Here is a 25,746-nt window from a genome sequence, read left to right on the forward strand (position 1 = left end):
CGGAAAAAGGGTCGCAGTACAAGCTGCAAACCAGTGGCGCATCGCTAACTCTCAAGCGCTCCTAGCGCGATATGACAGAGCCCACTGGGACGAGATGCAACACCTCATTGAGCATCTACCCAAAGATCTACACAAAAGGGCGAAACAAGTGGTTGAGGAGGGTCAAAACATCTCCAATAACCAAATACGCTCCTCTATGGACTCAGCGGACACAGCTGCGAGAACAATTAACACAGCAGTAACCATAAGAAGGCACGCGTGGCTACGAACATCTGGCTTTAAACCAGAGATACAGCAGGCGGTGCTCAATATGCCATTCAATGAGCAACAATTGTTCGGACCTGAAGTGGACACGGCAATTGAGAAGCTAAAAAAGGACACTGACACTGCAAAAGCCATGGGCGCACTCTACTCCCCGCAGAGCAGAGGCACTTTTAGCACCTTCCGCAAAACAACCTTTAGAGGGGGGTTTCGAGGTCAGGCCACACAAGCCAGCACCTCACATTCAACACCGTCCAGCTACCAGGGACAGTACCAAAGGGGAGGCTTTCGGGGCCAATACAGAGGACAATTCCCTAGAAACAGGGGAAAATTTCAAAGCCCCAAAACACCTACAACCAAACAGTGACTCACATGTCACTCATCCCCTCCACACAACACCAGTGGGGGGAAGAATAAGTCAGTATTACCAAGCGTGGGAGGAAATAACAACAGACACTTGGGTCTTAGCAATTATCCAACATGGTTATTGCATACAATTTCTACAAATGCCTCCAAACATACCACCAAGAACACAGAATATATCAAAACAACATTCAGACCTCCTAGAAATAGAAGTTCAAGCATTACTGCAAAAGAACGCAATAGAACTGGTACCAGATACACAAATAAATACAGGGGTTTACTCACTGTACTTTCTGATACCAAAAAAGGACAAGACACTGAGACCAATCCTAGACCTCAGAACACTAAACACCTACATCAAATCAGAACACTTTCACATGGTCACGCTACAAGAAGTGTTACCATTGCTAAAGCAACAAGACTACATGACAACCTTAGATCTCAAGGACGCGTATTTCCACATACCAATACATCCGTCGCACAGGAAATACCTAAGGTTCGTATTCAAAGGAATACATTACCAATTCAAAGTATTGCCGTGCGGTTTAACAACCGCACCAAGAGTCTTTACAAAATGCCTAGCAGTAGTGGCTGCACACATCAGAAGGCAGCAAGTACACGTATTCCCGTATCTAGACGACTGGCTAATCAAGACCAACTCACTGACAAGGTGCTCACACCACACAGATCAGGTCATACAAACCCTCTACAAACTCGGTTTCACCATCAACTATGCAAAATCACACATTCTGCCGTGCAAAGTACAACAATACCTAGGAGCAACAATAGACACAACAAAGGGAATAGCCACTCCAAGTCCACAAAGGGTTCAAAATTTCCAAACAATTATACAACGCATGTATCCAACACAAAAAATACAGGCAAAGATGATATTACAACTCCTAGGCATGATGTCATCATGCATAGCCATTGTCCCGAACGCAAGACTGCACATGAGGCCCTTACAACAGTGCCTAGCATCACAATGGTCACAAGCACAGGGTCACCTTCTAGATCTGGTGTTGATACACCGCCAAACATACCTCTCGCTTCTGTGGTGGAACAGTATAAATTTAAACAAAGGGCGGCCTTTCCAAGACCCAGTGCCACAATACGTGATAACAACAGATGCTTCCATGACAGGGTGGGGAGCACACCTCAATCAACACAGCATACAAGGACAATGGGACGTACATCAAACAAAGCTGCATATAAATCACCTCGAACTGCTAGCAGTTTTCCTAGCGTTAAAAGCATTCCAGCCAATCATAACCCACAAATACATTCTTGTCAAAACAGACAACATGACAACAATGTATTATCTAAACAAACAGGGGGGGACACACTCGACACAGCTGTGCCTTCTAGCACAAAAGATATGGCAATGGGCAATTCTCAACCACATTCGCCTAATAGCACAGTTTATTCCAGGAATCCAGAATCAACTGGCAGACAATCTCTCTCGAGATCACCAACAAGTCCACGAATGGGAAATTCACCCCCAAATTCTAAACACTTACTTCAAACTTTGGGGAACACCTCAAATAGACTTATTTGCAACGAAGGAGAACGCAAAATGCCAAAACTTCGCATCTAGATACCCACACAGGCAGTCTCAAGGCAATGCCCTATGGATGAACTGGTCAGGGATATTTGCATACGCTTTTCCCCCCTCTCCCTCTCCTTCCATACCTAGTAAACACATTGAGTCAAAACAAACTCAAACTCATACTGATAACACCAACATGGGCAAGGCAACCCTGGTACACAACACTGCTAGACCTATCAGTAGTACCCCACGTCAAATTGCCCAACAGGCCAGATCTGTTAACACAACACAAACAACAGATCAGGCATCCAAATCCAGCATCGCTGAATCTAGCAATCTGGCTCCTGAAATCCTAGAATTCGGACACTTAAACCTTACCCAAGAATGTATGGAAGTCATAAAGCAAGCTACAAGACCATCTACTAGACACTGCTATGCAAGCAAATGGAAAAGGTTTGTTTGCTACTGCCATCATAATCAAATTCAACCATTACACGCATCTCCAAAAGATGTAGTGGGTTACTTACTACACTTACAAAAATCAAACCTGGCTTTCTCTTCCATTAAAATACACCTTGCAGCAATATCTGCATACCTGCAGATTACCCATTCAACTTCACTGTTTAGAATACCTGTCATTAAAGCATTTATGGAAGGCCTTAAAAGAATTATACCACCAAGGACACCACCCGTTCCTTCATGGAACCTCAACGTTGTCTTAACAAGACTCATGGGTCCACCTTTTGAACCCATGCATTCTTGCGAAATACAATTCCTAACCTGGAAAGTTGCATTTCTCATCGCAATCACATCTCTAAGAAGAGTAAGTGAAATTCAGGCGTTTACAATACAGGAACCTTTTATCCAACTACACAAAAATAAAGTAGTCCTAAGGACCAATCCTAAATTTTTACCAAAGGTTATTTCACCGTTTCACCTAAATCAAACAGTAGAACTACCAGTGTTCTTCCCACAGCCAGATTCCGTAGCTGAAAGAGCACTACATACATTAGACGTCAAAAGAGCACTAATGTACTACATCGACAGAACAAAAAACATCAGGAAGACTAAACAACTGTTTATTGCATTCCAAAAACCTCATGCAGGAAACCCAATCTCAAAACCGGGTTTAGCCAGATGGATAGTTAAGTGCATCCAAATCTGCTACCTTAAAGCAAAAAGACAGCTGCCCATTACACCAAGGGCACACTCAACCAGAAAGAAAGGCGCTACCATGGCCTTCCTAGGGAATATTCCAATGCACGAAATATATAAGGCAGCCACATGGTCTATGCCTCACACATTCACCAAGCACTACTGTGTAGACGTGCTATCCGCACAACAAGCCACAGTAGGTCAAGCCGTACTAAGAACCTTATTTCAGACTACTTCCACTCCTACAGGCTGAGCCACCGCTTTTGGGGAGATAACTGCTTACTAGTCTATGCACAACATGTGTATCTGCAGCGACAGATGCCATCGAACTGAAAATGTCACTTACCCAGTGTACATCTGTTCGTGGCATCAGTCGCTGAAGATTCACATGTGCCCACCCACCTCCCCGGGAGCCTGTAGCCGTTTGGAAGTTATCTTCAACTTTGTACATTTGTAAATATATTATTTAAACCTTAAATAGGTACATACTTATTCACTCCATTGCATGGGCACTATTACTAACACACACAACTCCTACCTCACCCTCTGCGGGGAAAACAATCGAAGATGGAGTCGACGCCCATGCGCAATGGAGACAAAGAGGAGGAGTCCCTCGGTCCCGTGACTCGAAAGACTTCTTTGAAGAAAAACAACTTGTAACACTCCGACCCAACACCAGATGGCGGGCTATGCACAACATGTGAATCTTCAGCGACTGATGCCACGAACAGATGTACACTGGGTAAGTGACATTTTCATTATCCAACATGGCTATTGTCTGGAGCTTGTTACCACATCTCACAACATTCTTCCTCACACTCTCCTGCTTCTCAAACAAGACGTCAAAGCCCTTCTCCGGGACAATAGAACCCGTTCCTCCTCAAGACCAAGGCTGTGGAGTATATTTCTTATTCTTCCTGATTGCCAAAAAGGATGGGTCTCTAAGAGCAATCTTGGATCTGAGACCTCTCAAAAAATACATCCTATTAGAACACTTCCATTTGGCCACTCTACAGGATGTCATTCCCCTTTTACAACAGGGTGACTTTGTCATCACTGGACCTAAAGGACACCTACTTTCACATACCAATACACCCTTCTCACTGCAAATACCCAAGATGTGTCATAGTAGGCAAACATCACCACTTCAAAGTACTTCCATTCGGGGTCACTACCGCACCTTGAGTATTTACAAAATGCCTGGCAGTGGTCAGGGAAAATCTGTGTCTAGCTAGCCAGTCGTCTCAGTCAGAGTCATCTAGAAGATCTAATGCTGATAGACCGCCACGCTCGCCATTCTCTACAGTGGTGGAACACCGACAACCTGTTAAAGAGGTGGACTTTTCTGGACCCTGTTCATCACATCACTGTCACCACGGACACATCACAGGCGGGTTGAGGTGCCCATCTGCAAGACTTGACAATACACAGTCTTTCGAATGCCAGACATCAATCCTTACACATCCTGGAGTTCAGGCGATCTACCTTGCCCTGAAAGCTTTCCCTCCTCACCTGCCTCACAAGGTTGTCCTAGTGTAGATGGCTAATATGACCGCTATGTATTATGTATAAAAACAGGGGGAGATTTGGTCTTCGCAACTATCACACTTGTCTCAGACCATATGGAAGTGGGCACTTCACCACATTCACTTGTTGGCCGAATACCTTCTGGGGACAGACAACGACTTTGCAGACCTTATCAACAGGATGCATCAGTAAGTCCACAAATGGGAACTTCACCCTCAAGTCCTCCAGTCATACTCCAAAAGTGAGGGCCCCCTCACATAGACCTTTTCGCCCCAGCAGAAAACTCAAAATGCCCAGACTTAGTATCCAGCTACCCATACCCACTATACAAGGTCAACGAACTGTGGATGAGTTGGTCAGGGATATTTGCCTATGCTTTTCTATCTCTCCCTCCCATTCCCTGTCTTGTTCGGAAGCTAAGGCAAACGTGTCTCACCATGATCCTTCTGGAATCTATCTGGGCATGTTGGTCCTGGTTCACCACACTTCTGGATCTTCCAGTAGTCCCACATGAGAAGCTCCCCAACAGGCTGGACCTTTTCACCCAAAATTAAGGACAAATCTGACATCCAGACTCCAAGTCACTAAACCTTGCAGTTTGGCTCCTGAAGTCATAGTTTAGCTGCCTTGGATTACTGCAAGAATGTATGGAAATTCTCAAGGAAGCCCGTAAACCTACCACTAGAGCATGCTACACAGCAAAATGGAAATGTTTTGTTTGCTACTGTCAAACTAAACAAATTGACCCTGTCAAAGCCAGGGTGCAGGACATCATCTGTTACCTACTTCACTTTATTTGCAAAAAATAAATTTGGCTTACGCTTCCATATGGTTACATTTAGCTGCAATAGCTGCTTATCTCCAAAACAGACTGTTCCTCTCACTGTTCATAATATCGGCTCTCAAACCTTTCATGGAAGGACTCCCAACAAGGCATTCCCCCAAAGGTTCCCCCAGCAGCCTCCTGGAACTTTAATATTGTTTTTTTCCCAGCAATCCGATTCTGTTGCAGAAAGAGCTCTACATACCATAAATGTGAAGAGAGCGCTCATGTTCTACATAGATAGAACCAAGATTTTCAGAAAGACTGAACAACTCTTTGTGGCTTTTTCTCCACCTCACAAAGGTAACCCAACATCCAAATCAGGCATAGCCAGATGGATAGTCCAATGTATTCAATCTTGTTACATTAAGGCCAAAAGCCCTTACTCGTTTCTACCAGAGCACACTCCACTCATAAAAAGGGAGCCACTATGGCTTTTCTTGGAAACATTCCCATAACTGACATCTGTAAAGCAGTTATATGGTCAGCTCCACACACTTTCACTAAGCACAACTGTGTAGATGTTTTAGCAAGCCATCAAGCCAGTGTAGGCAAGGCAGTGCTATGTACTCTTTTCCAGACTACTGCAACTCCATCAGACTAGCCCCAGCTTCTTGGGGGTGGTGGGACTGCTTTACAGTCTGTGCAGAGCATGTGTATCTACAGCCGCACATGCTATTGAACAGATTATGTTACTTACCCTGTAAGCATCTGTTTGTGGCATGTAGTGCGGTAGATTCACAAGCCCGGACGCCTGTGGCCGTTGCAGTTATACTACATATTTACATTTAGTATGAACATGTCAGGAGTCACTCGACCTTGTGAAACTAAAGACTTCTTTGAAGAAAAATAACTTGCACAACTCCAGACCCAACATTAGATGGCAAGGAGTATGGAGGTCATGTGAATCTACAGCACTGCATGCCAGGAAAAGATGCTTACAGGGTATGTAGCAATCCTTTTGTTGAGGAACTTCAAAACTTCTCTGATCAGAGCAGTTGTCCTGTCCATGACTGATTTAATACTTGATGGATACTCCTAAACATAGATTGCGAACATGGTCGATACCCCCAGGTGCCAGACTGAATCCAAAAAAGTTGTTTAAGCAATTCCCTTACACACCAGCAGGTGGTATTGTGTGGCTCCCTCCACCATTTCAAATGATGCAAGAGCCACATATAACTGCCAACCCCTCCAAACTAATATTTGCTACTTTCTTTCCACACCTTTGAACGTGCATCTGGAGATTGCTTTTGTTTTCTGTCACTTAACATGATTCTTTCCAAATTTTTACAGTGTACAAGGGATTATATGTCCTCCAAACAACTACAGGATTTAAACCCTGCAACGACTGTCACAATCAGCTGTCTATGTCCGATCCCCCACCTAGTGTATCTCTAGAGCCTGGGTTTGTCGCATGGCTCCAGTTTTTTGGGAGGGCGACACCAGGATGGACACGAAGGTTCTCTGGGACCATAAGACCCAGGTCTGCTACTTTGAACAGTGCCAGAAGGTGCATTGGGGCTGATGTTACTTGACGTTGGCTGTTCTCAAGAGATGTCCTCTTCACTGTCAGAGTCCAGGAAAAAAAAGATAGCATGAGTCTCCTTCAGCCTGCTACTCTCGTCAGGGGAAGTCACATGGATGTCAGGGTGCCTCCTGATCTCTGTCATGGTCGCCTACTCGGGAGGAGACCCCACCCCCCCCTCCCTCCAAACTTGCCCTGCTCGAGTCCGAATTCTCAGGCCCGTCACAGACACCACAACAAGTCAAGGCCTTCTTTGTGCATTTTTTGCACTCTTCCACTCCAACTCGAGTGCCTGCAGGACTCTGGGATCCAAGGAGGTCTCCTGTTGGATTACTGCTAGTGGATTGTCCCTGACACAGTCTGCCTTTTTTGAACCAGCTACATGGTTCCTCCTAACTCCAGGGCCAACACCCAGACCTACTTCAAACCTAGCACCAAGATCCTCGCAGCTTCCCAGCACGTCACAGCTAGCACTCACACCACTGATGCCAGAGGAAAGACTGTTTGTCTTTCCGGACTCAGAATTGAATCCACTGCAACCGCAACTGATTCAGCCCATTCAGATTAGGATGGGACACTGCATTTATCCAGACAGTTTCCCTTTGTGTCTGATTTGGAACATCATGATGGAGATGACTGGGATGCCACAGCTAAATTTTACAAGGAGGAAAATCTATTTTTAGATCTTCCAAGATGCCAGCAGATTAAACACCTCACCTGACACTGGTTTAAACTCCCCTTCTGGCCCCCCACAGAGAAATCTGCTTCATTTGCCATCTTGATAAAGAGAACTGCAGCCCTTTTGGACCTCCAGCTCTCATCTGTAGAGGTACAAACCAATGTCCTCCCAGGAGTCTTTCAGCTGAATCAGACTTCATCTGAACCCCACCTCCCATCCAATAAATGCCCTCTAACTGGCACTTGGGCCAAGCCTGGACCTGGCTCGCCAGTTACCTGACAGGTGGCAAAGCAACACACACCTGCCATTGGAGACCTGTACTTCCTTCTTCAGCATACTGTGCCTCAAAACCTAGTGTTCAAGTTGTCCACAAGCATACTTCACCCAAACTGATTCCCTACTGCACCCACTGTTAGGGAATCGAAATGCAAAGGGGTATTTGGCAAGCAGGTGTTCTCCTCTGTCAGCCTGGTCCTCTGCTCAGTTGAAGTGAATTGCCCCCCTGGGGCTCTATTTGCATGCATTGTTGGATATATTTGTTGTTCTATAGGTTGTGTAATATGTTATTTGTAGGTTTGTTTGTAGGCATGCATTTAGGTCCATTGATTGGTTTTATACTTTATCCATACAAGTTGACTTATGTGGAAAATCAAACTTTTGTGATCTAAGAAAGGTGTTGACAAATACCATGGACTCATTTCTTATCTTGTTTGGTTTCTTTTAAAATATGACAAATTTTAATTCAGTACCACGCTATTAGTTATGAGGAAGCGTTCACATAGATATATGGTTGTATGGGTTTTTATGTAATCCCCTTCTATGTTTTGCTTTTTAAACAATGATGTTCTTAACATAGATGTAATTGATTTATAGTTTATTGCTGTAAATTATATAATCTTGTATACTTGTGTTTTTGCTCAGTTTGACTTAATTCATGTAGTTAATCAATTCAGCTGAGGAAGTTGTAGTTCTTTCTGTTTTAACTCAAATAGCACCAGCCTGTCACATGGGTCGCAGGTGCTGTCTGTCTGCAAAAAGTGGCTGCACAAAGTTGCTGAACAGTCTGGTACCTTAAACTCGGGTTGCATTCTTGCTCACAGTTGCTCTTCGGGCATTCTTTGCTCCTCCTCATCTCTCTAAAGAGGAAGAATGACCCCCAAAAGAATCTTGAGCGTTCACATCAGTCACACCAAGGACCATCAGCTCTTTGTGGGCTTTGCAGGGCAATGAAGGGTAAGGCATTGCAGAAAAAAAATCAGTTTCAAGATGGATAGTCCTCTACATAAAAACATGATTGAGACTTTCATCCACAGATTTCTTACCTTAGGATATTTGCTAGGCATCAGACTGGATCCAAAAAATCTTGAGCAGTACCACTGCATGCCAGTAGGTGGCATTGATCAGCTCAGTGTCATCCCTGCTGGAAGTGATGAGCGGTGCCTACATAGGCATCCCCAGTGCACTGACATCAGTTCCTTTCTTTCTTCGCCATCAGAGCAGATCCAGAGAGAGCTACCTCAGTCTTTTTTTGGACTATTTTTTTCAATCTTTTGTCAGCAATCTTTTGAGCTTAGCTTCCAGATAGCTGTGGGGATGCCCCCTACAGAAACCTGTGGGGTTTAAACCCTCTGTATTCTGTCTCAGGCATGTGTCTCTGATAGACCCCCACCTAGTTTGCCTGTGATGCCTGGATGTGGGCCAAACCTGCCCCGACTGTCAAGCGATACTGAGAGTGTGCCCTGAAGGACCTGGTTGCCCAACACGGATCAACTCCACACAGGGAAGGTCCCGGACCCACAATCTGAGTTTTTCCCATCGGTCATCATCTCATTCCCAAGTCATCCTCATGGAAGTCTCTCAAAAAAAAAATGCTCTTCGACTTAACCACGCTGATCCACTCTTCGGACAAGGTGAGGAAACGACACAACAAATCAACAGGTCTAGGTCCTGTGAGGAATAAGATTTGGGTGGGTATGAGGATTCCTATGATTATCACGACCCCCTGGAAGAGCCCAAGGATAATCAGTGTGAGGGACTGGCGGATTCCAGTGGTTTAGATACTTCTACGGACACTGGTCTAGTCTCTCCTCCTAACGTGGTTACAGAGGAACAGGCTTCATTTGACATAGTGGTGAGAAAAGCAGCTGAGGTCTTGGACCTTCTGGTGTCCTCAGTGGCAGTCAAGATAAACATCTTGATAGAGATGCTTTAACCGAGAATAGCCACGGAACCTACTCTGTCCTTTAATGAAGCTCTCGTTGATATCCTACCCGGGGATTGGGCCAAGCCCTGCGTAGGGGATCCTGTGCACAGGGTGACTGCCTGCCGCCACCACCACCCTGCCAGGTCCAGATTTTCTCACATAGCACCCCGTTCCATAGAGCTTGGTTGTCCAGGCCTCTACAACCAAAATTAACCATGACGCGTTCCCTTCCACACCCCTGGGTAGGGAATACAAGAGGCTGGATACCTTCAACAGGAGGATTTTCTCTTCTGCTAGCCTTGCACTGTGGTCTGTGAACACCATGTGCCTCTTGGGCTGGTATTCCCACTGTATTGGGATTCAGTTGTACAAGTGCTGCCCATGGTCTTGAAGGAGGCCCGAGCAAGGGTACTGCTGATGGCAAGGACTCAGCAAAGTACACTATGTGCAAGCAGAGTGGACATGACTGATTCGCTAGGTAGAGTGACTGCTTTGTTGGTGGCTCTTCGTCGCCCTGCCTTGCTGAGTTCAACTGTTTTTTCGGGGATGCCCAGGCATCCCTAATGGACCTTCCATTTAATGGCACTAGCCTGTTAAGGCAATAAATCAGTTTAAGCACTAAAGCGCTTTTAGGGCCTGCGTCCCTTCCACATGACCAACAGGCTCCCAGTTCTTTCCGTGGGCACAGACATGGTTCCACAAGTCCCGTGACACCCAAGACCAGATATCTGCCCAGTCTGCTATCCCTCAGGCAGCTGCAGCCTCCAAACCCCTTTAATGTGCCCTCTCAGCAATTGAGAGTAGGTTGTGGTTGCTATTCCTGCTACTCTCTAGTGCCGAAAAAGAATGGAGGCCCCTGCCCTATATTAGACCTGGTCTTCTCAACTACTTTGTGAGAAAGGAGAAATTCAAAATGCTTACTTTGGCTCAGGTCCCGTCTGCCCTATACCTCAGAGACTGGATGCTAGCGTTGGACTTTGGAGGATGTCCATTTTTACCTACCTTTCCTGTCAGCCTACAGATGCTGCCTGCAGCTCATGGTGTGCTGCAAGCACTTTGTTTGCTGTGCTCCCATTTGGCCTTATCAGCTTCTCTCAGGTGTTCACAAAGGTGATGGCAGTAGTTGCAGCCCATGTTTGGGGTCAGTTGTTCCAATCTTCCCCTTAACTCGACGACTGGCTGTTGAAGGCTTGTCCCGGGCAGTTGTCACCCACCTTCAGACTACGGTGGACTTCTAGCATTTACTGGGGTTCACTATCAAAGTGCCAAAGTCACACCTGACTCTCTTCTAGGCGATCCATTTTATCAGAGCTATTCTAGACACAGTGCAGTTTCGGGCCTATCCTTCGGAGTGGTGATTCAAGGTTATTTAGGCTATGAGTCATGTTTCAGTCTCTATCCTGAATTTCGGTGAGGCTGGCTCTGAGGCTGCTAGGCCTTATGGCCACCTGTATTTTACTAATAGAGATTGCCTGGTGGCATATGCAGGCTCTGCAGTGGGACCTGAAGTTTCATTCGGCGTAGCACATGGGGAATCTCTCCAACCTGGTCCACATATCGGAGGGACCTGCAAAAGATCTGCATTGGTGGCTGACGAACCGCAATTGGGTAAGCAGTAGACTCCTTTCTCTTCCCCGTCCTTTGCCTTGGGCACAGATAAAGGGTACCGTTCAGCCATCGCAGCTATGTGATGGTTGACAGATCAGCCTTCCCTGTTTTACTAAGCAGGCATTTACCTCGCAGCACAACATTCTAGAATCTGGACAGTACCTGATGCAATCTGGGTTCTAACGCCATACAAGAAACAAATAACAGACCAAGTTACATTGTAAAATAGATGAACTGATAGAGGAATGTTAAAGAGGTAGCATACTACACCCATTTCACAGACTCACCACCTTGAGAAGTACTGCTTTGGTATCTATTCCCAAGGTGAGGAATCTGCATATAGAAGTATTCCTCAGAGGAGAAAGTTAATTACCCTTAGTAACACTCTTTCTGGAAGATATTCTGTCTAAACCGCACATTCATCACCCACCTCCCCGTTCTGTTTTTCTTTGTCTAAAAAGTTCTGCACACTGTCTACCTAAAGAGTTGATGACTTTGTGTCTGACGGTGCAGACAGGGCTCTGGAAGAAACCCGAATGCTCAATTGTGGTGGTTATAAGTGGCTCCGTTGTTGTTTCCTAGGTGGAACGGAACTACATGACACCACCTACGAGCACACAGGGGAATTGCTGAAAACATTTCTCTGGATCCAGTCTGGCACTAGAGGGTATTCACACACAACTTTCACTCTAAAATGTCAGTGGAAACCAAAGAGTGCTTAGCAGTGTAACTGCCTGCAGCCTATTTTTAGGGGCTAGCTTTGACCATCAGTTAATATGCTGAGCTAGTTAAAGGTTTTATTGTTTAGACAACATACTATAGTAAGGTTCGGCCCCCGGAGGTCTGATAACACAATTGTTTGATGGCTCAAGAAAGAAGATTTGTAAATCAAAGAGCAAGCTCATATATTATAGATTTATAGTGAAGAGCATGTTGTAATGTTAGATAAAAGAAAAAATGTTCTCATAAGACAAAATATGCAGCGGTTACTGCTCTAACAGGCAACAAATATTCAGTCAGTTTTTTATGAATTTTCCTTCAATCTTATCTTACTGTAATGTTTCCTCTCAGATGTCCATCATGGAAATATCTTTGATGCTCACAAACTGTGGAGTATCTTTGTGCTTGTGTGTGATCCTGGAACATACTGGTTATTTTCAAATAGAAAATAATTTTAACGGGAAAATGTGCTTGTAGCAGACAAGATTTTCTTTCCTTTAGACAAAATATCCAGCTAGCAACTTCAGTTATTATGAAATATATCTCAATAATAGACCAACCTAGTGATTGGAAAATTAATGATTTCAGAGAAGAACCGGTGAGGGTGAACAGGGATCATGATGGAGAACAAGAATGTATATGAACTATTCCTTCTCCATCATGGGATTTTATGTAATATTGGAAAACGTAGAATGCAATATCAAGCCTCACCCAGAATCTGAAACGTAGAACCAAGAGCATAGAAGGAATCATTCTGCAAATAGGTGGCACAGAGCCTGAACGTATGCTTCTGGCAGATGTTCCGGTGACTGGAATGACAAATTTACAAGTCAGTTAGCAGACTGACCTGGGTTCAGTTGCTTACCCAAAAACAGTTTTACATTATATTTGTGAGAGGGCGGAGACCGAGGATGTCATGCACTGCTTACTTTATCATATTACACTGTTGTGCAGGTTCATGGAATTTGATTCCAAAGCTGTATCCTGAATGTTGAGAGTGCAGATGGATGGTTATTTGTGTACCTGGTTGCCTATAAGGGTTGGTTAAAAAGCCTCTATCTTTTCTCATTAACTCAATTGGTCATTGTTCTCCCTATGCTGCTCTTGAAACCCAAACATATAGTAAATTTGATTGATTTGAAAGTCATGTTGGGTATTAAATGTCTAACATTGTATTCTTTTAGTATTACAGCCTTGAAGCAAAGTTATGTCAAATAGAAAGTAAGTATTTGGTCCTTCTGCAAGAAGTGAATTCTCCTGTGTGCTCCGAGAGGCAGAGTCTTTCTCATGATGTAATTTCTCAATTATTGGAAGATGCTTTAAAACTGGAACCAACTGAGCAAACAGAGCAATCATACTTTAAACCTCACACAGTCAGGTATATAATGTTGTGCAAAGCATGTCAACTTTATATTTTTTTTTACCAATATGTTTATTTCTCGAAGTTGTATATTCTGTGGATTAAAATGAAACTCTCCTCCATAGGTAGAATATGCTATCTCTTTGCGGGGAGGGAGGGGGGGTTCGCCTCATGTTGTAAAGCCAGTGTGCATCCCTATTCTGCAGCTCAGAGAGCAGATCATAACTTTCCGAAATGCAAATAAGTTAATAAGGTATTAATTTCTGGTTTTTAAATGTGTCGATTTTTCTTGAACTGGAGGTGTTATGCAATGATAGAGACGTTTGACTGTATGCTGCAGAGACCTGCAGTGTTGATGCTAGATGGTTCTATGGGTTATGGAGCCCCAGCACTACCTTTGTGGCTCTTGTACATAAGCGTGTGGAGTCAAAAGTTCCAATGAGTATGTATGTTTAGCTTCTCACTTGTACTCACTATTGAGGTTCAATTGAAAACACCTGGGATATGGGAATGTAACAACATTTACAAACTCACCTGTACATTTTAGGGAAGATGTCTAGTTGATACTTTCACATTTACTAGTTGTTTTAATGAGCTGTGCATCTCTGCTGTATTCTAAGGTTTGGTTCGGACTATTATCCTTGATTTAGAGGCTTTCCACTTTCCTGCTTACTTTTTTAGTTCTATGGTACCCCCCATGGCCTGCACTGGCTAAAGAAGCCACACGTAACATGGAGCAACCAGGTAGCTGTTTAATAACGTATCTTTATTCTTGCTAAAAGTAGGGCAGTCTTAAAGTGGGTCAATTGTTCTTCAACATTACTCCTGAAAGGCTAACTGGTCTGACAAATAGCCAGTTACATGCCAAGGCCATTGGTAAAGAGCAGATACACTGGCTAAAGGTCAGCCACATGACAAATTTATCTCTGAAAGGCTGGCAGGGTTGGTTCGGATTCAGTAACACGTCCAGTCAGTCACAGAAAAATTAACAGTAAACTGTTCAATTAGTCTCTTGACAGAATCACCCATGAAAGGACTGCTGGTTTGGGGCAGAATCATAGATATGAAAGGCTTGCATATGAAAGGGTGGTAAGAGTTGGGGAAAATCATTAACATCCAACCTTACCACATCTAACTCTATTCCAGCACTGTTTCATTACATGATGAAATCAAGTATGGGGTAAGTTTGAAAATCTAAAATGTTTAAATATGTAACAAAATATACATATTTTGCTCCTACTTTAAGAAAATAAAGTCTAGGGGCGACATTGATAGGGCAAGTAACTTAATTAAATTTAATGGCCTGAGAGTCTAGTGGCAAATTAAGGGCTGTACCTTTATCTGCTTCCGTTAACAGGTGCTCCTTGAATCTGCCAGTACCAGTTTTCTTCATCTACCTATCAAAAATGATGATTAGATCAATACACGAACCTACATCTTTAATCTCTCAAGCGGGTGGTATAATGACATTCGAGCCATGTCCATGGAGAAGTCATTCACCATCTTTCATCGGCAGAATAAGGGTTTGTGGATGATACTAATCCAATTCAAGGAATGCAACCAATAAACACATTTGTAGATTTTAACATGCATGCAGTTGTTTTAATAGAAAGCAGACAGACCATTTTCTGGCAAACCTGCAAACCACCCATTCAAAGTATGAAGTTGATGTTATAATTGCTGGTTACAATAGCCCCATCTGAAATTTGTAATGCAACTGTATGACCCTATCCATGTATATTTTATTCATGGTCTTTATTCAGAATCCTCAATAGGTATGTGTTACCTAAGGCATCTATACAAAATTGTTTCATACAGAAATGCAGTGCTTAAGCCCTTTCGCTAACGATGTTGTAAACTCCTAAGGCATATGCTACTTGGAAGGATTCCATCTGTGGCAGGAAAAGGTGCTGCCCAGTAACAATTGTTTTCCAGCATGGATTTTCTCTGCTGCTGCAGTCATAGCCCACCTAGAACATTGATGAAGGTTGGTGTAGGGTACAGGAAAACAGTATGTAGTATTCTGTGCCAACATGTCCCCTTCCATCCAAGAGTTTGCATTCTCCCCTTTCAAGTGGAAGTGCCTGTTTTCAAATAGCAAAGTGTTGTTAATCCAAGCAGTATATCCATGTTAGAAAAAGATTCCTACACACAGGGTTTTATTCCATGAGAATTCTGTAGTGGCATAGAAAAATCTCAAGTTTGTTTCTGAAAGTGGTACGTCTATCTAAATCCACATCACATTTTCATTTTTTTCTGTCTGGTTTCAAACTGCGATCTGCATCTCTAGTTGAATAAGCTGAGCTTCTTAGAAGCATTTGCGGTGTTTCATTGTGTTCTTTTCGGCTCTCATTCTAATTCATTGCATTATGATATTAACTACATACTCCATCTAGTGAAGGGGCAGAATAAATGATTTGGCAGTAAATGTTATTCCACCCCAAGCCAAGTTTTTATGCATGTCTGCACTGTATTTACTGCATGTTCTGCTGCTTGCCTATGGATTGTTTGGCTCAATGTTAAATCCGATATTGGAAACCTCTGAAAGCCTCAGTGAATGATAGTAATAATGAATACCTTTGCTCTACTGCTGTGATCACTATGCCATATAATATCTAGCCTCCAAGGGCTATTGGGGATTTTGGTTTACTATTTATGGAAATTACACCCTTCTCATTAAACATATATGATTAAAAACATTCAGGGATACATGATAGTTTCAGATAAATATCCTTTTGTTTTTAGTCATGGATACTCCCAGCAACGTTTCATTTTTCTTTAGTATAGTTTAACTGTATACCTGTTTATCTGATAGAGACTTCTAGTTGCACATTCCTTACCTTTTGAATTTTTCCCAGGTGTCCGTCTAGATACAGAGATTTTTCTCGGGCAGTACCCCTGTGCTCCATCTTCTAGCATTGGTCGGCTCTGTGTCTGTCATCTGCATCGTGTGCACCAGATATGACGTTGCGGGACCTATATTGGTGCCACCCCAGCGGGCTGAGGTCAGTTCTTTTCTTTCCGTACAGATCCGAACAAGAGCTACCCCTCAGTCACTTTTTGACTTGTCTATTTCAACCTTTTGTTGAAATTTTTAGAGTGTTGATCCTGTCATCTGGCAATGTTCGTAACCAAGCCGCCTCTTTTGTTCTTATGGTGACCCGGAGTTGTGCTTGGAGTGTCGGGCCATGAATCGGAAAGCTTCGAGGGAGCGGTCCCTAATGCTCATTGTGGCCCGACGCTCAGCTCTGCGTCGCTCCCAATCTCGGTCGAGAGGAAAGCCCTGAAAACAGTCATGGAGCCCCCATCCTTCATCGTCCTACTCCAAGTCCTCATGGCGGTCTAAGTCGAGGCACAAAAAGAAGTAAAAAAAGAACAAGCGTTCTTCAACTTCACCCCATCTGTTCGCCGACGAGATGATGGAAAAGGAACTTTGTCGTTCCACGCCTCTGTCCTCGGAGCCTGTGTCTAGGTCGGCTCCGCGCCTCCCCGATTTCCGGGAGTGACCCCTGCCCAACTCTGAAGTTTTATGAGGCCATGCGCCTCATAGTTGGGCAGTCTAACTCTGCTGGATTGCCTTCGAGCCCTGTGGGGTTGGCAGGTGCCGTCATTGGTTCCACACTGGTGGCTTTGGCTGGGAGTGGGCACCCATGGATACGTTCCTGGATCTGAGCCGTGTCGGTCGTACCACCTTGACCTTTCCCAATGTCGAAGCTGCAGATGCCCCTCGGTGGTGTGGACCCCATCCTCATTGCCGATCTTTCTCCTGCCTGGTATTGCAGTCCGTGAACGCAGCATACCTTTTGGACTGTTACACCCATACTTTGAGACACTGTTGCACAGGTGCTGCCACAGGTCCTGGAGGAGGCCCAGGCTATTCTGTCCCTAGCTGTTGCTGATGGGAGAGACTCAGCGAAGTTCACAATACGATGTGGGCTTGGATAGGACTTACTCCTTAGGCAGATCGGTTGCATTGACGGTGGCCTTAAGGCGCAACACCTGGTTGAGGGCGTTTGCCTTTTCAAGGGATGTCCAAGCCACCCTTATGGACATTTCCTTGGATGGCACCTGTCTCTTCGAAGACTATGCAGACTCGGCCGTTGGGCTCTTTAAGACGTCCTGGTCTTCGGCCAGGTCTTTGGGCCTTGCAGCTGCTCCTCACCCCCTCCAGTTTGCTTTTCGCCCCTTTAATGGCTACAGAAGGTGCGCCCAACCACGTCCATTCCCCACCAGCCACCATGCAACGCATGCTGCCCAGCCTCTCCATGGCTGGGGACGTGGGATTAAATGCCCTCGTTGATCAGAGAGCCAGCAGTCTAGCTAGTCCACTGCCCCTCCCCCTCTGCAGTGGCCTCCAGACCTTCCTAGGGACCAGTCAGAGGCAGGATTCGCCATCACCTGCTCTCCTGGCAGTCCATCACATCAGACAGTATGGTTTTGCAAATAGTCTGAAGGAGCTACTCCCTTCCCTTCAGGACTCCCCCCTCCATCCATGCCAACATCATATGATCTGATGATGAGGGATCCCCTGGCACTTCTTCCCTTTGCCAAGGGAGCCATAGAGAGGGTTCCTGTGCCAGAAGTAGGTTGTGGTTGTTATTCCTGTTACTTTCTGGTGCCCAAAAAGGATAAGGGCTTCCGCCCTATCCTAGACCTTCAGTCCCTCAATCTCTTCCTCATGAAGAAGTTCAAAATGCTCACTCTGGTTCAGGTTCTACCTGCCCTGGACCCAGAAGACTCTCTGGTAGCATTGGACTTGCAAGACGCCTATTTCCATATTCCCGTTGTGCCTGCTCATACATGTTACTTGTGGTTCACAGTACGCAACAAGCATTTTCAGTTCACTTATCTCCCCTTTGGCCTTACCAGCGCCTGTCAGGTGTTCACCAAGGTGATGGTGGTGGTCACAGCTCCTCTTCGCAAGTCAGGGATTTCAAACTACAGCAGAGCTCCTACATTGGCTGGGCTTCACTATAAACATGCCGAAGCCACACCTGACTCCCTCTCAGATGCTCCCTTTCATTGGAACTGTTCTGGACATGGTGCAGTTTCGGGATTATCCCCCTGAGTGGCGAGTCCAGGATATTGAGGCTATGATGCTGACCTTTCAGCCTCTATCCTGGATTTCGGTGAGAATGATTAAGGCTGCTGGTCCTCGTGGCCTCCTGCCTCTTGCTGGTGGCACATGCCAGATGGCGTATATGGGCTCTGCAGTGGGGACTGAGGTTCCAGGGGGCGGAGCATCAGGGGAATCGCTCGGACAAGGTCCAGATCTCAGAAGAAACTGTGGAAGTTCTGCAGTGGTGGCTCTTGAACCGCAATTAGGTCAGGCACATCCCTCTCCCTTCCCCCAACCAGATCTAACAGTAGTGACAGATGCTTCACTCCTGGGATGGGGTGGAGATCAAAAGTGGTCAGACTGGTATTGAAAGCATTTGTTCCCTCTCAAAGGGAAAGTAGTGCAGGTGTTCATGGACAACACCACTGCCATGTGGTATTTCAGCAAGTAGGGCGGGGTGGTGTCCTGGACCCTTTGTCAGGAGGCTCTGCGTCTCTGGACGTGGCTGGAACATCAGGGAGTTTCCCTGGTGGTTCAACACCTAGCGGGCTCTCTGAACGTCAGAATGGACAAACTCGTCGATCACAGATGGCGTCTCCATCCAAAGGTGGTGCAAGATCTCTTTCAGTAATGGGGAGAACTTTCGTTATATCTGCTTGTCTCTGTAGAGAACGGGCTATGTCAGAAGTTTTGTGCATTGAAGTTTCCAAGACGGCACTCGCTTGGCGATGCTTTTCGTCTCCAGTGGAGCTCAGGCCTCCTGTGCACCTTTCTGCACATACCACTTCTGCAGAGAGTTCTCAAGAAGATCAAGAATGACCGGGCCCAAGGAATCCTTGTGGCTCCGGACTGTGCATGAAGAGTCTAGTATTTTGAGCTATTGAGCAGGGCCATTGATCCTCCGATCAGACTGCCCCTTAGAGAGGATCTTCTTTTGCAGCAGCAGGGGAGATTCTCCAACCGAACTTGCCCAGTTTCTGGCTTCTTCAGTGGAGATTGAGTGGCGGCATGTGACCGCTTTTACCATTCCACCCGAAGTCTGCAGCGTTATCTTGGCAGCCAGACATCCCTTCACCAAAACAGGATACACCTGTTGATAGAACAGATTTATGGCATGGTGCACAGACATATCTGTGGACCCCTTCTATGCCCCTCTTTTCGAGGTTCTCTAGTTTATACTTTATTTGGCCCAGCAGAGCTCTGCTTTGGACACCCTCAAACGTTATTTGTCTGCTATCTCTGCATTTCTGAGATTATATGACCAACCCTCTTTAAGTCTCCTATAGTTAGTAGGTTCCTTAACAGTCTTACCCATATGTTTTTTCCATCACCATTCATCAATGGGATTTGAATTTGGTTCTGACATTTCTCATGTCTGCTGCTTTTTGAGTCTCTTCACAAATGCCCTCTCAGGCTTCTAACATTGAAAACAGCCTTCCCTGTGGTCATTACACCTGCCTGTAGGGTGAGTGAGCTGCAGGCATTTTCATCTAAGCCTCCCTACCTTTCCATCTATCCTGACAAAGTAGCACTTCACACCAGGGCTTCCTTTTTGCCAGAAGGGGTCCTGCTCTTTCATGAGGGCCAATCCGTCAGCTTACCTACTTTTGGCATGCCCCTCGCATCCTTCCAAGGAAAAGGAGAGACTCCAACCCCTGGACCCAAAAAGAATTGGCTTTCTGCCTTGATCGTACCAAAGAGTTCTTGGTGAATGATCAATTATTTGTTGGATATGAAGGTATGAAGAAAGGTCAGGCAATGCAGAAGAAAACCATCTCTAGATGAGACGTTCTGTGCATTAAAATGTGCTACGAATTGGCTAAAAAGCAACCCCCGGAGGGTTTGCACTCTCACTCTACAGAGCGACAACTGCAACCAACCGCAGTCCCTGTCCTGGACAATTGTCAGGCAGCAATGTGGGCATCACTGCACACGCTCACCAAATACTACTGCCTGTACAGTCCGGTCCGGAGGGATGGGTACTTTCCTGCAGGACTTCCTAGTATGATCTTGGTTCGCAGACCCACCTCTGCCGATGATATTGCTTGTGTATCTATTCAAAAGGTAAGGAATCTGCAACTGCAAGTCTCTATCAGATGAACAAGTTACTTACCTTCGGTAATGCCTCATCTGGTAGAGACATTTTCTAGTTGCAGATTCCTTATCGACCCACCCATCCTCCCCCGCTCTGCGAACGGATTTCTAGGGCTTTCCCTTTCAAGGCCCTAGTTGTGACACAGCAGTAGTCCGTGTTCTTCATGGCTCTGCGCTTCTGGCATGGAAAGTCGTGAAAAGAAATTGACATCAGTGTGCCTGGGTGACGCCTTTATAGATCATGCACCATAATAGCCAGCGCTGATGACAGATGCGGAGCCAACTGATATCGTGAAGGGAAAAATTTACCCATCCAGACTGATGCCCGAGGGAAATTCAAAAGGTAAGGATTCTGCAACTAGAGTGTCTCTACCAGATAAGGCATTACCATAGGTAAGTGACTTGTTTGATGCTCTTCTACTTAGGAGGTGCCTTTGACCAGAGTGTTAGAGACGTGTCCTTAATAGATATCACATATTGGCTTTATATCTGTTATCACTATGTATTTTTGACGTTGTTAATATGCCCCAAGGTGCGCTCTCTAGTGCTGGCAGACTATATGGTATAATATTACGTTCCTAGGAACACAAGCAATTTGAAATGATCTAGGTGCTGCAGGCTGCCTAAGAAATTATTACGTTCATGCAGATAAGCGCCACTAATTCAAGTGTCGAGTCTCTGTTCCTGGTTGTCTTATGCTGCCACAGTCCAACAAATACAATGCTTATGCTTGTGCAGCACAGAGCCACCATGCAACAAGTCACACATGAGGCAGATTATTTTGGTCTGTGTTGTATCAAAGTTTAAAATACTCCTGCTAGCAGGCCAAGAAGGCACGCTTAAAGTCAATGTATGTAAGTAGGAGCTCAGTCAGTTTGCAGATGAATGGTATTTTGAAGATTGATCTATTTGCAGGGATTAGTGATGCTGCTGCAGGCTTATTGAAAGCGGGGTTGTAGAACTATCACCGCTGTTTGTTTAAGGCTTTGAGGGTAAGTGGTTAGTTGAGTGTATTTATTCCTGAGCCTGGCATGGGAAAACCATAAGTCACCAGTGGTTGAAGCCTTGGGGTTGACTGATAATTGGCTTTGCTTCCATTGTAACATCCTTACAGTGCGTTGTGTTCATACAATGCTGTACCCCTAATGTAGGTGTTTTACATTTGTTGGCCTTTTGTACTCTTGTTTAAAATAAATTTGTAATTTTTTTTTTTTTTTATCACACAGTGAATATGACATTTATGGATTTCAGACTGTGCCAGAGGATGATGAGGAAGAGCGGTTATTTGCGAAGGCGCGAGCCTTAGATTTAAAAAATCTCTCTCTTATTGAGAATCAAGACATCTCAACTGGGGTGAAATGGGAAAACTATTTTGCAAACATTGTGAACAAAGAAATGGTGCGTTCTCCAGAACTGAAAAATCTTATCCGTTATGGAATTCCACATGCCCATCGCTCAAAAATGTGGGCTTGGTGCGTCAACTCGCACATTAAAAAGATTAAGGACAGCAAAGCCCCTGACTATTTCCAGTCTCTGCTCAAGAATGCCCTGGAGAAACAAAACCCTGCATCAAAACAAATTGAGCTAGATCTAATGCGAACATTACCCAATAATAAGCATTACTCTTCTCCCACTTCTGAAGGCATTCAAAAGCTGCGGAATGTTCTGCTGGCATTTTCATGGCGGAATCCTGATATAGGATATTGCCAAGGGCTTAACAGGTATGAAATTTGTTTTAAAAAATAGACATTTAAACACATAATTTAATCAGCTCACACTGTAGAGAATAATTGGTTTTACAATTCCTGACTTCATCTTTGTATGTCTTGTCCAATTTTATCCAATATTGATTGTTTCGCCAATACAATGGTAAAATCCATTTCCTTAGATAAAACAGGTTTTAAATATGAATGGGCATTCAATAACTGTGACTGTAAGAAAGGTGCAAATATTACTTGGAACTTGTGTTATGAGAAGAACAACTATATGCTATAGTGTTGTTTGTAACTCATACATTTATAGTCCATTTTGTTTCTGTGCAGTTATTCAATGAAAGATCTACTGTTACTTATTGTCCTGCACTTGTGGGCATTGAAGGGCCTTGCTATTACATAGCTTTTTTTTATCTGGAGCTGTAAAACAAAAAGGGTTGCCCTGTGGCAGATAGGTCATGCATATTGCAGTTTATTTCATTGGTCTCTGTTTCCTTTTGACTTTAGTGGTATGAACCATGAGCATAATTTATGACACAAGTCACCTGCTATCAGTCACTCCCTAAGCTTTAAGTTCTTTGTTTTAAAGACAAGATAATTGCTTTTGGTAGCCACTTTAACAGCCAGTAATGACTACGCAAAGCTAGAGTTGTCTTCCCCAAAAATACCACCAGATTGGAGTGAAAAACCTGAGTCATAAAATCCCTCCAACTAGAAGCTTGCTAAAAACAACTGAACACAGTATGTTGTGGTTGAGGGAGACCAGCCCACAGCAAATCCTTGTAATAGAAGGCTCATGGTAAAGCAAGCAGGAAACCAAGAAAGTACTAGAGAGGGCAAAAGAAGTTCAGAAGGAATCCAAAAAGAGCAGTAGAACAAGGAATCAAAAATAGGCAAAAATAACATTGACAAAAAGGCTGAGTGAAGAGCAGAATAAAAAATAAAAAAAAAAGATAAATTTTCTGGCCTCAAAATAACATCCTATGCTGATGACATCTAGCTTGTTATTTTGTTGAAAACAATGTCAAAACTTCTCAGGAAAGAGTTAAAACATGCCTTAAAGAGGTTTTAACTTGGATGCAACGCAGCTACCTTAAGCTGAAAAGTGTGAAAAACAAAATTATTTTATTCAGGATATTCAATTCCTACTGTTCATCCTCCTGGTGGCCCAAGGAGCCCCATTTCCAGCCAGATTCATAATTTTTTCCCAGTTTAATTAAAAGTTTATTTTGCAATTGATATAGACCTCAACAGAGATAATCAATATAGTATAATTATTACAAACTGATTTCTTGGTAAAAAAAACAAAACTGTATAACCAAAGTTTGAGACCCCCATATAACATACAATAAAACACAAGCTAAGAATAGCCAAATTAAAACAAATTCCAAAACATCTAAAATATTGGAAAGAAACACCTGAAAAATGTAAACACCATAAAGCAAACTTAATCGGTTTGTGGATATAAAATAGGGGACATTAATTCATGGTGAGTTTTAATGTTAAATGTAAGTCATTGATTAATAAACCTAGTTTGGGCATCTCTTAATGCTGAGCAAAATGCAACATATGAAACAATTTTATCCACACATAGGCCCTGCCACCTTGCCTGCATTTATTTTTTCATAACCCACAACTAAACCTTCTGCCACCTTTCACCATGTTTCTCAGATCAGCGGGGCTGCTTGTGCTGCCACTTTTAGAGCCTGAAGATACTGGCAAGCGGGCCCTTTATAGATATTGAAACAACTTCTCTTCACACTACTCACTACACTAGGTCACTATGTCACCCCTATGGTAGGCCCTCTGAGCCCAGCAGAGGTGCTCCCACAAACTCCAGATCTATTTTCCTGGAATTTGTGAGTGCAGGGATGACATTTTACGCGTAAAGTGGACATAGGTCATTACCTATGTCCAGCTACATAAAGGTAACTCCGAAGCTGAACATGTTTGGTATCAAACATGTTGGAATCATACTCCAATACTGTTGCAAGTTTAAGAAGTATGATTCCATGTACTCTTGGGGCTCCTTGGGGGAACCCCAGCATTGTTTCTACCAGTCTTACAGGTTTTCCAGGCAGCCCAGCTGCTGCCACGCCTCAGACAGGTTTCTGATCTCCTGTTGCTTGATCTGATCCAGCCAAGGGAGGCAGAACAAAAGATTTCCTTTGGGAGAAGGAGGCAACACCCTCTCCCTTTGGAAATAGGTGTGACTGGCTTGGGAGGGGTTGCCTCCCCAAGCCACTGGTTTACTTTGAAGGGCACATTTGGTGCCCTCCATGCATAAACCAGTCCACACCGATCAGGGACCTCCCAGTCCCTGTTCTGGTGCGAAAATGGAAAAGAGAGTGGCCACTCCCCTGTCCATCACCACCCCGGTGGTGGTGCCCAGAGCACAACCAGAGAGTCCCTGGGTTCTGCCATCTTGTTTCTAAGGTTGGCATGGACCTCTGGGAGCATCTGAGTGGCCAGGCAGGTGACGTCTGAGCCCCCTCCTGATAGGTGCTTACCTGGTTAGGTAACCACTCCCCCTTTCAGGGCTATTTAGGGTCTCTCTCTTGGGCGGGTCCTCAGATTCGGCTTGCAAGATTCCAGCAGGACTCCTCTGGCCACTGGAACAGCAACTGGACCCTTCAGGAACTGGCAAACGCTGCTACAACAAAGAAGACTCTTCTGCAACTTTGTTTACGCGTTTCCTGCCAGCTTTGTAATATTTCTCCAGCCGTGCATCCTCAGAAGACTGCAACTCGTCAGCCTGCACAAGAAGAAGGAATCTCCCTTGGAGTGAAGGAGTCACCCCCTGCAACCGCTGGCACCTACAACAAGCAACGACCGGCTGCGTGGATCCTGCATCATTTGTGATGGTCTGGAGTAGTCCTCTTGGTCCTCTCTGCCAGCTGTCCAGCTTTGGTGGAGGTAAGCCCATGCAGGACAGTACCCCTTTGCACCGCGTCTCTTGGAGCTGCCAAGGCTTGTTTGCATCTCCTCCAAGGGATCTTCATGCGACGTGTTGCTCCAGCCCCCGGCACGCCATCCTGCAAAGTACATCCTCCTGAGTGGTTCTCCTGCGGCGTGGCATCCTCTTTTGTAGTGCTGCGTGGGCTT

At 44.7% G+C, this 25,746-nt stretch overlaps 1 protein-coding gene across 2 annotated transcripts in view; it reads left to right on the forward strand.

The window, feature by feature from the left end:
- Nucleotides 1-25,746, forward strand: part of TBC1D2B (TBC1 domain family member 2B) — a 209,674-nt gene that overhangs the window by 117,965 nt on the left and 65,963 nt on the right. For both annotated transcript variants that reach the window (XM_069222055.1, XM_069222056.1), the window contains 2 exons: nt 13,601-13,794; nt 22,156-22,650. In XM_069222055.1, coding sequence (XP_069078156.1) covers nt 13,601-13,794; nt 22,156-22,650 — 689 coding nt within the window. The remainder of the gene's footprint in view (nt 1-13,600; nt 13,795-22,155; nt 22,651-25,746) is intronic.

Source organism: Pleurodeles waltl, chromosome 3_1 (genome assembly GCF_031143425.1).
Source record: "Pleurodeles waltl isolate 20211129_DDA chromosome 3_1, aPleWal1.hap1.20221129, whole genome shotgun sequence".
In the NCBI taxonomy this organism is placed as follows: Eukaryota; Metazoa; Chordata; class Amphibia; order Caudata; family Salamandridae; genus Pleurodeles; species Pleurodeles waltl.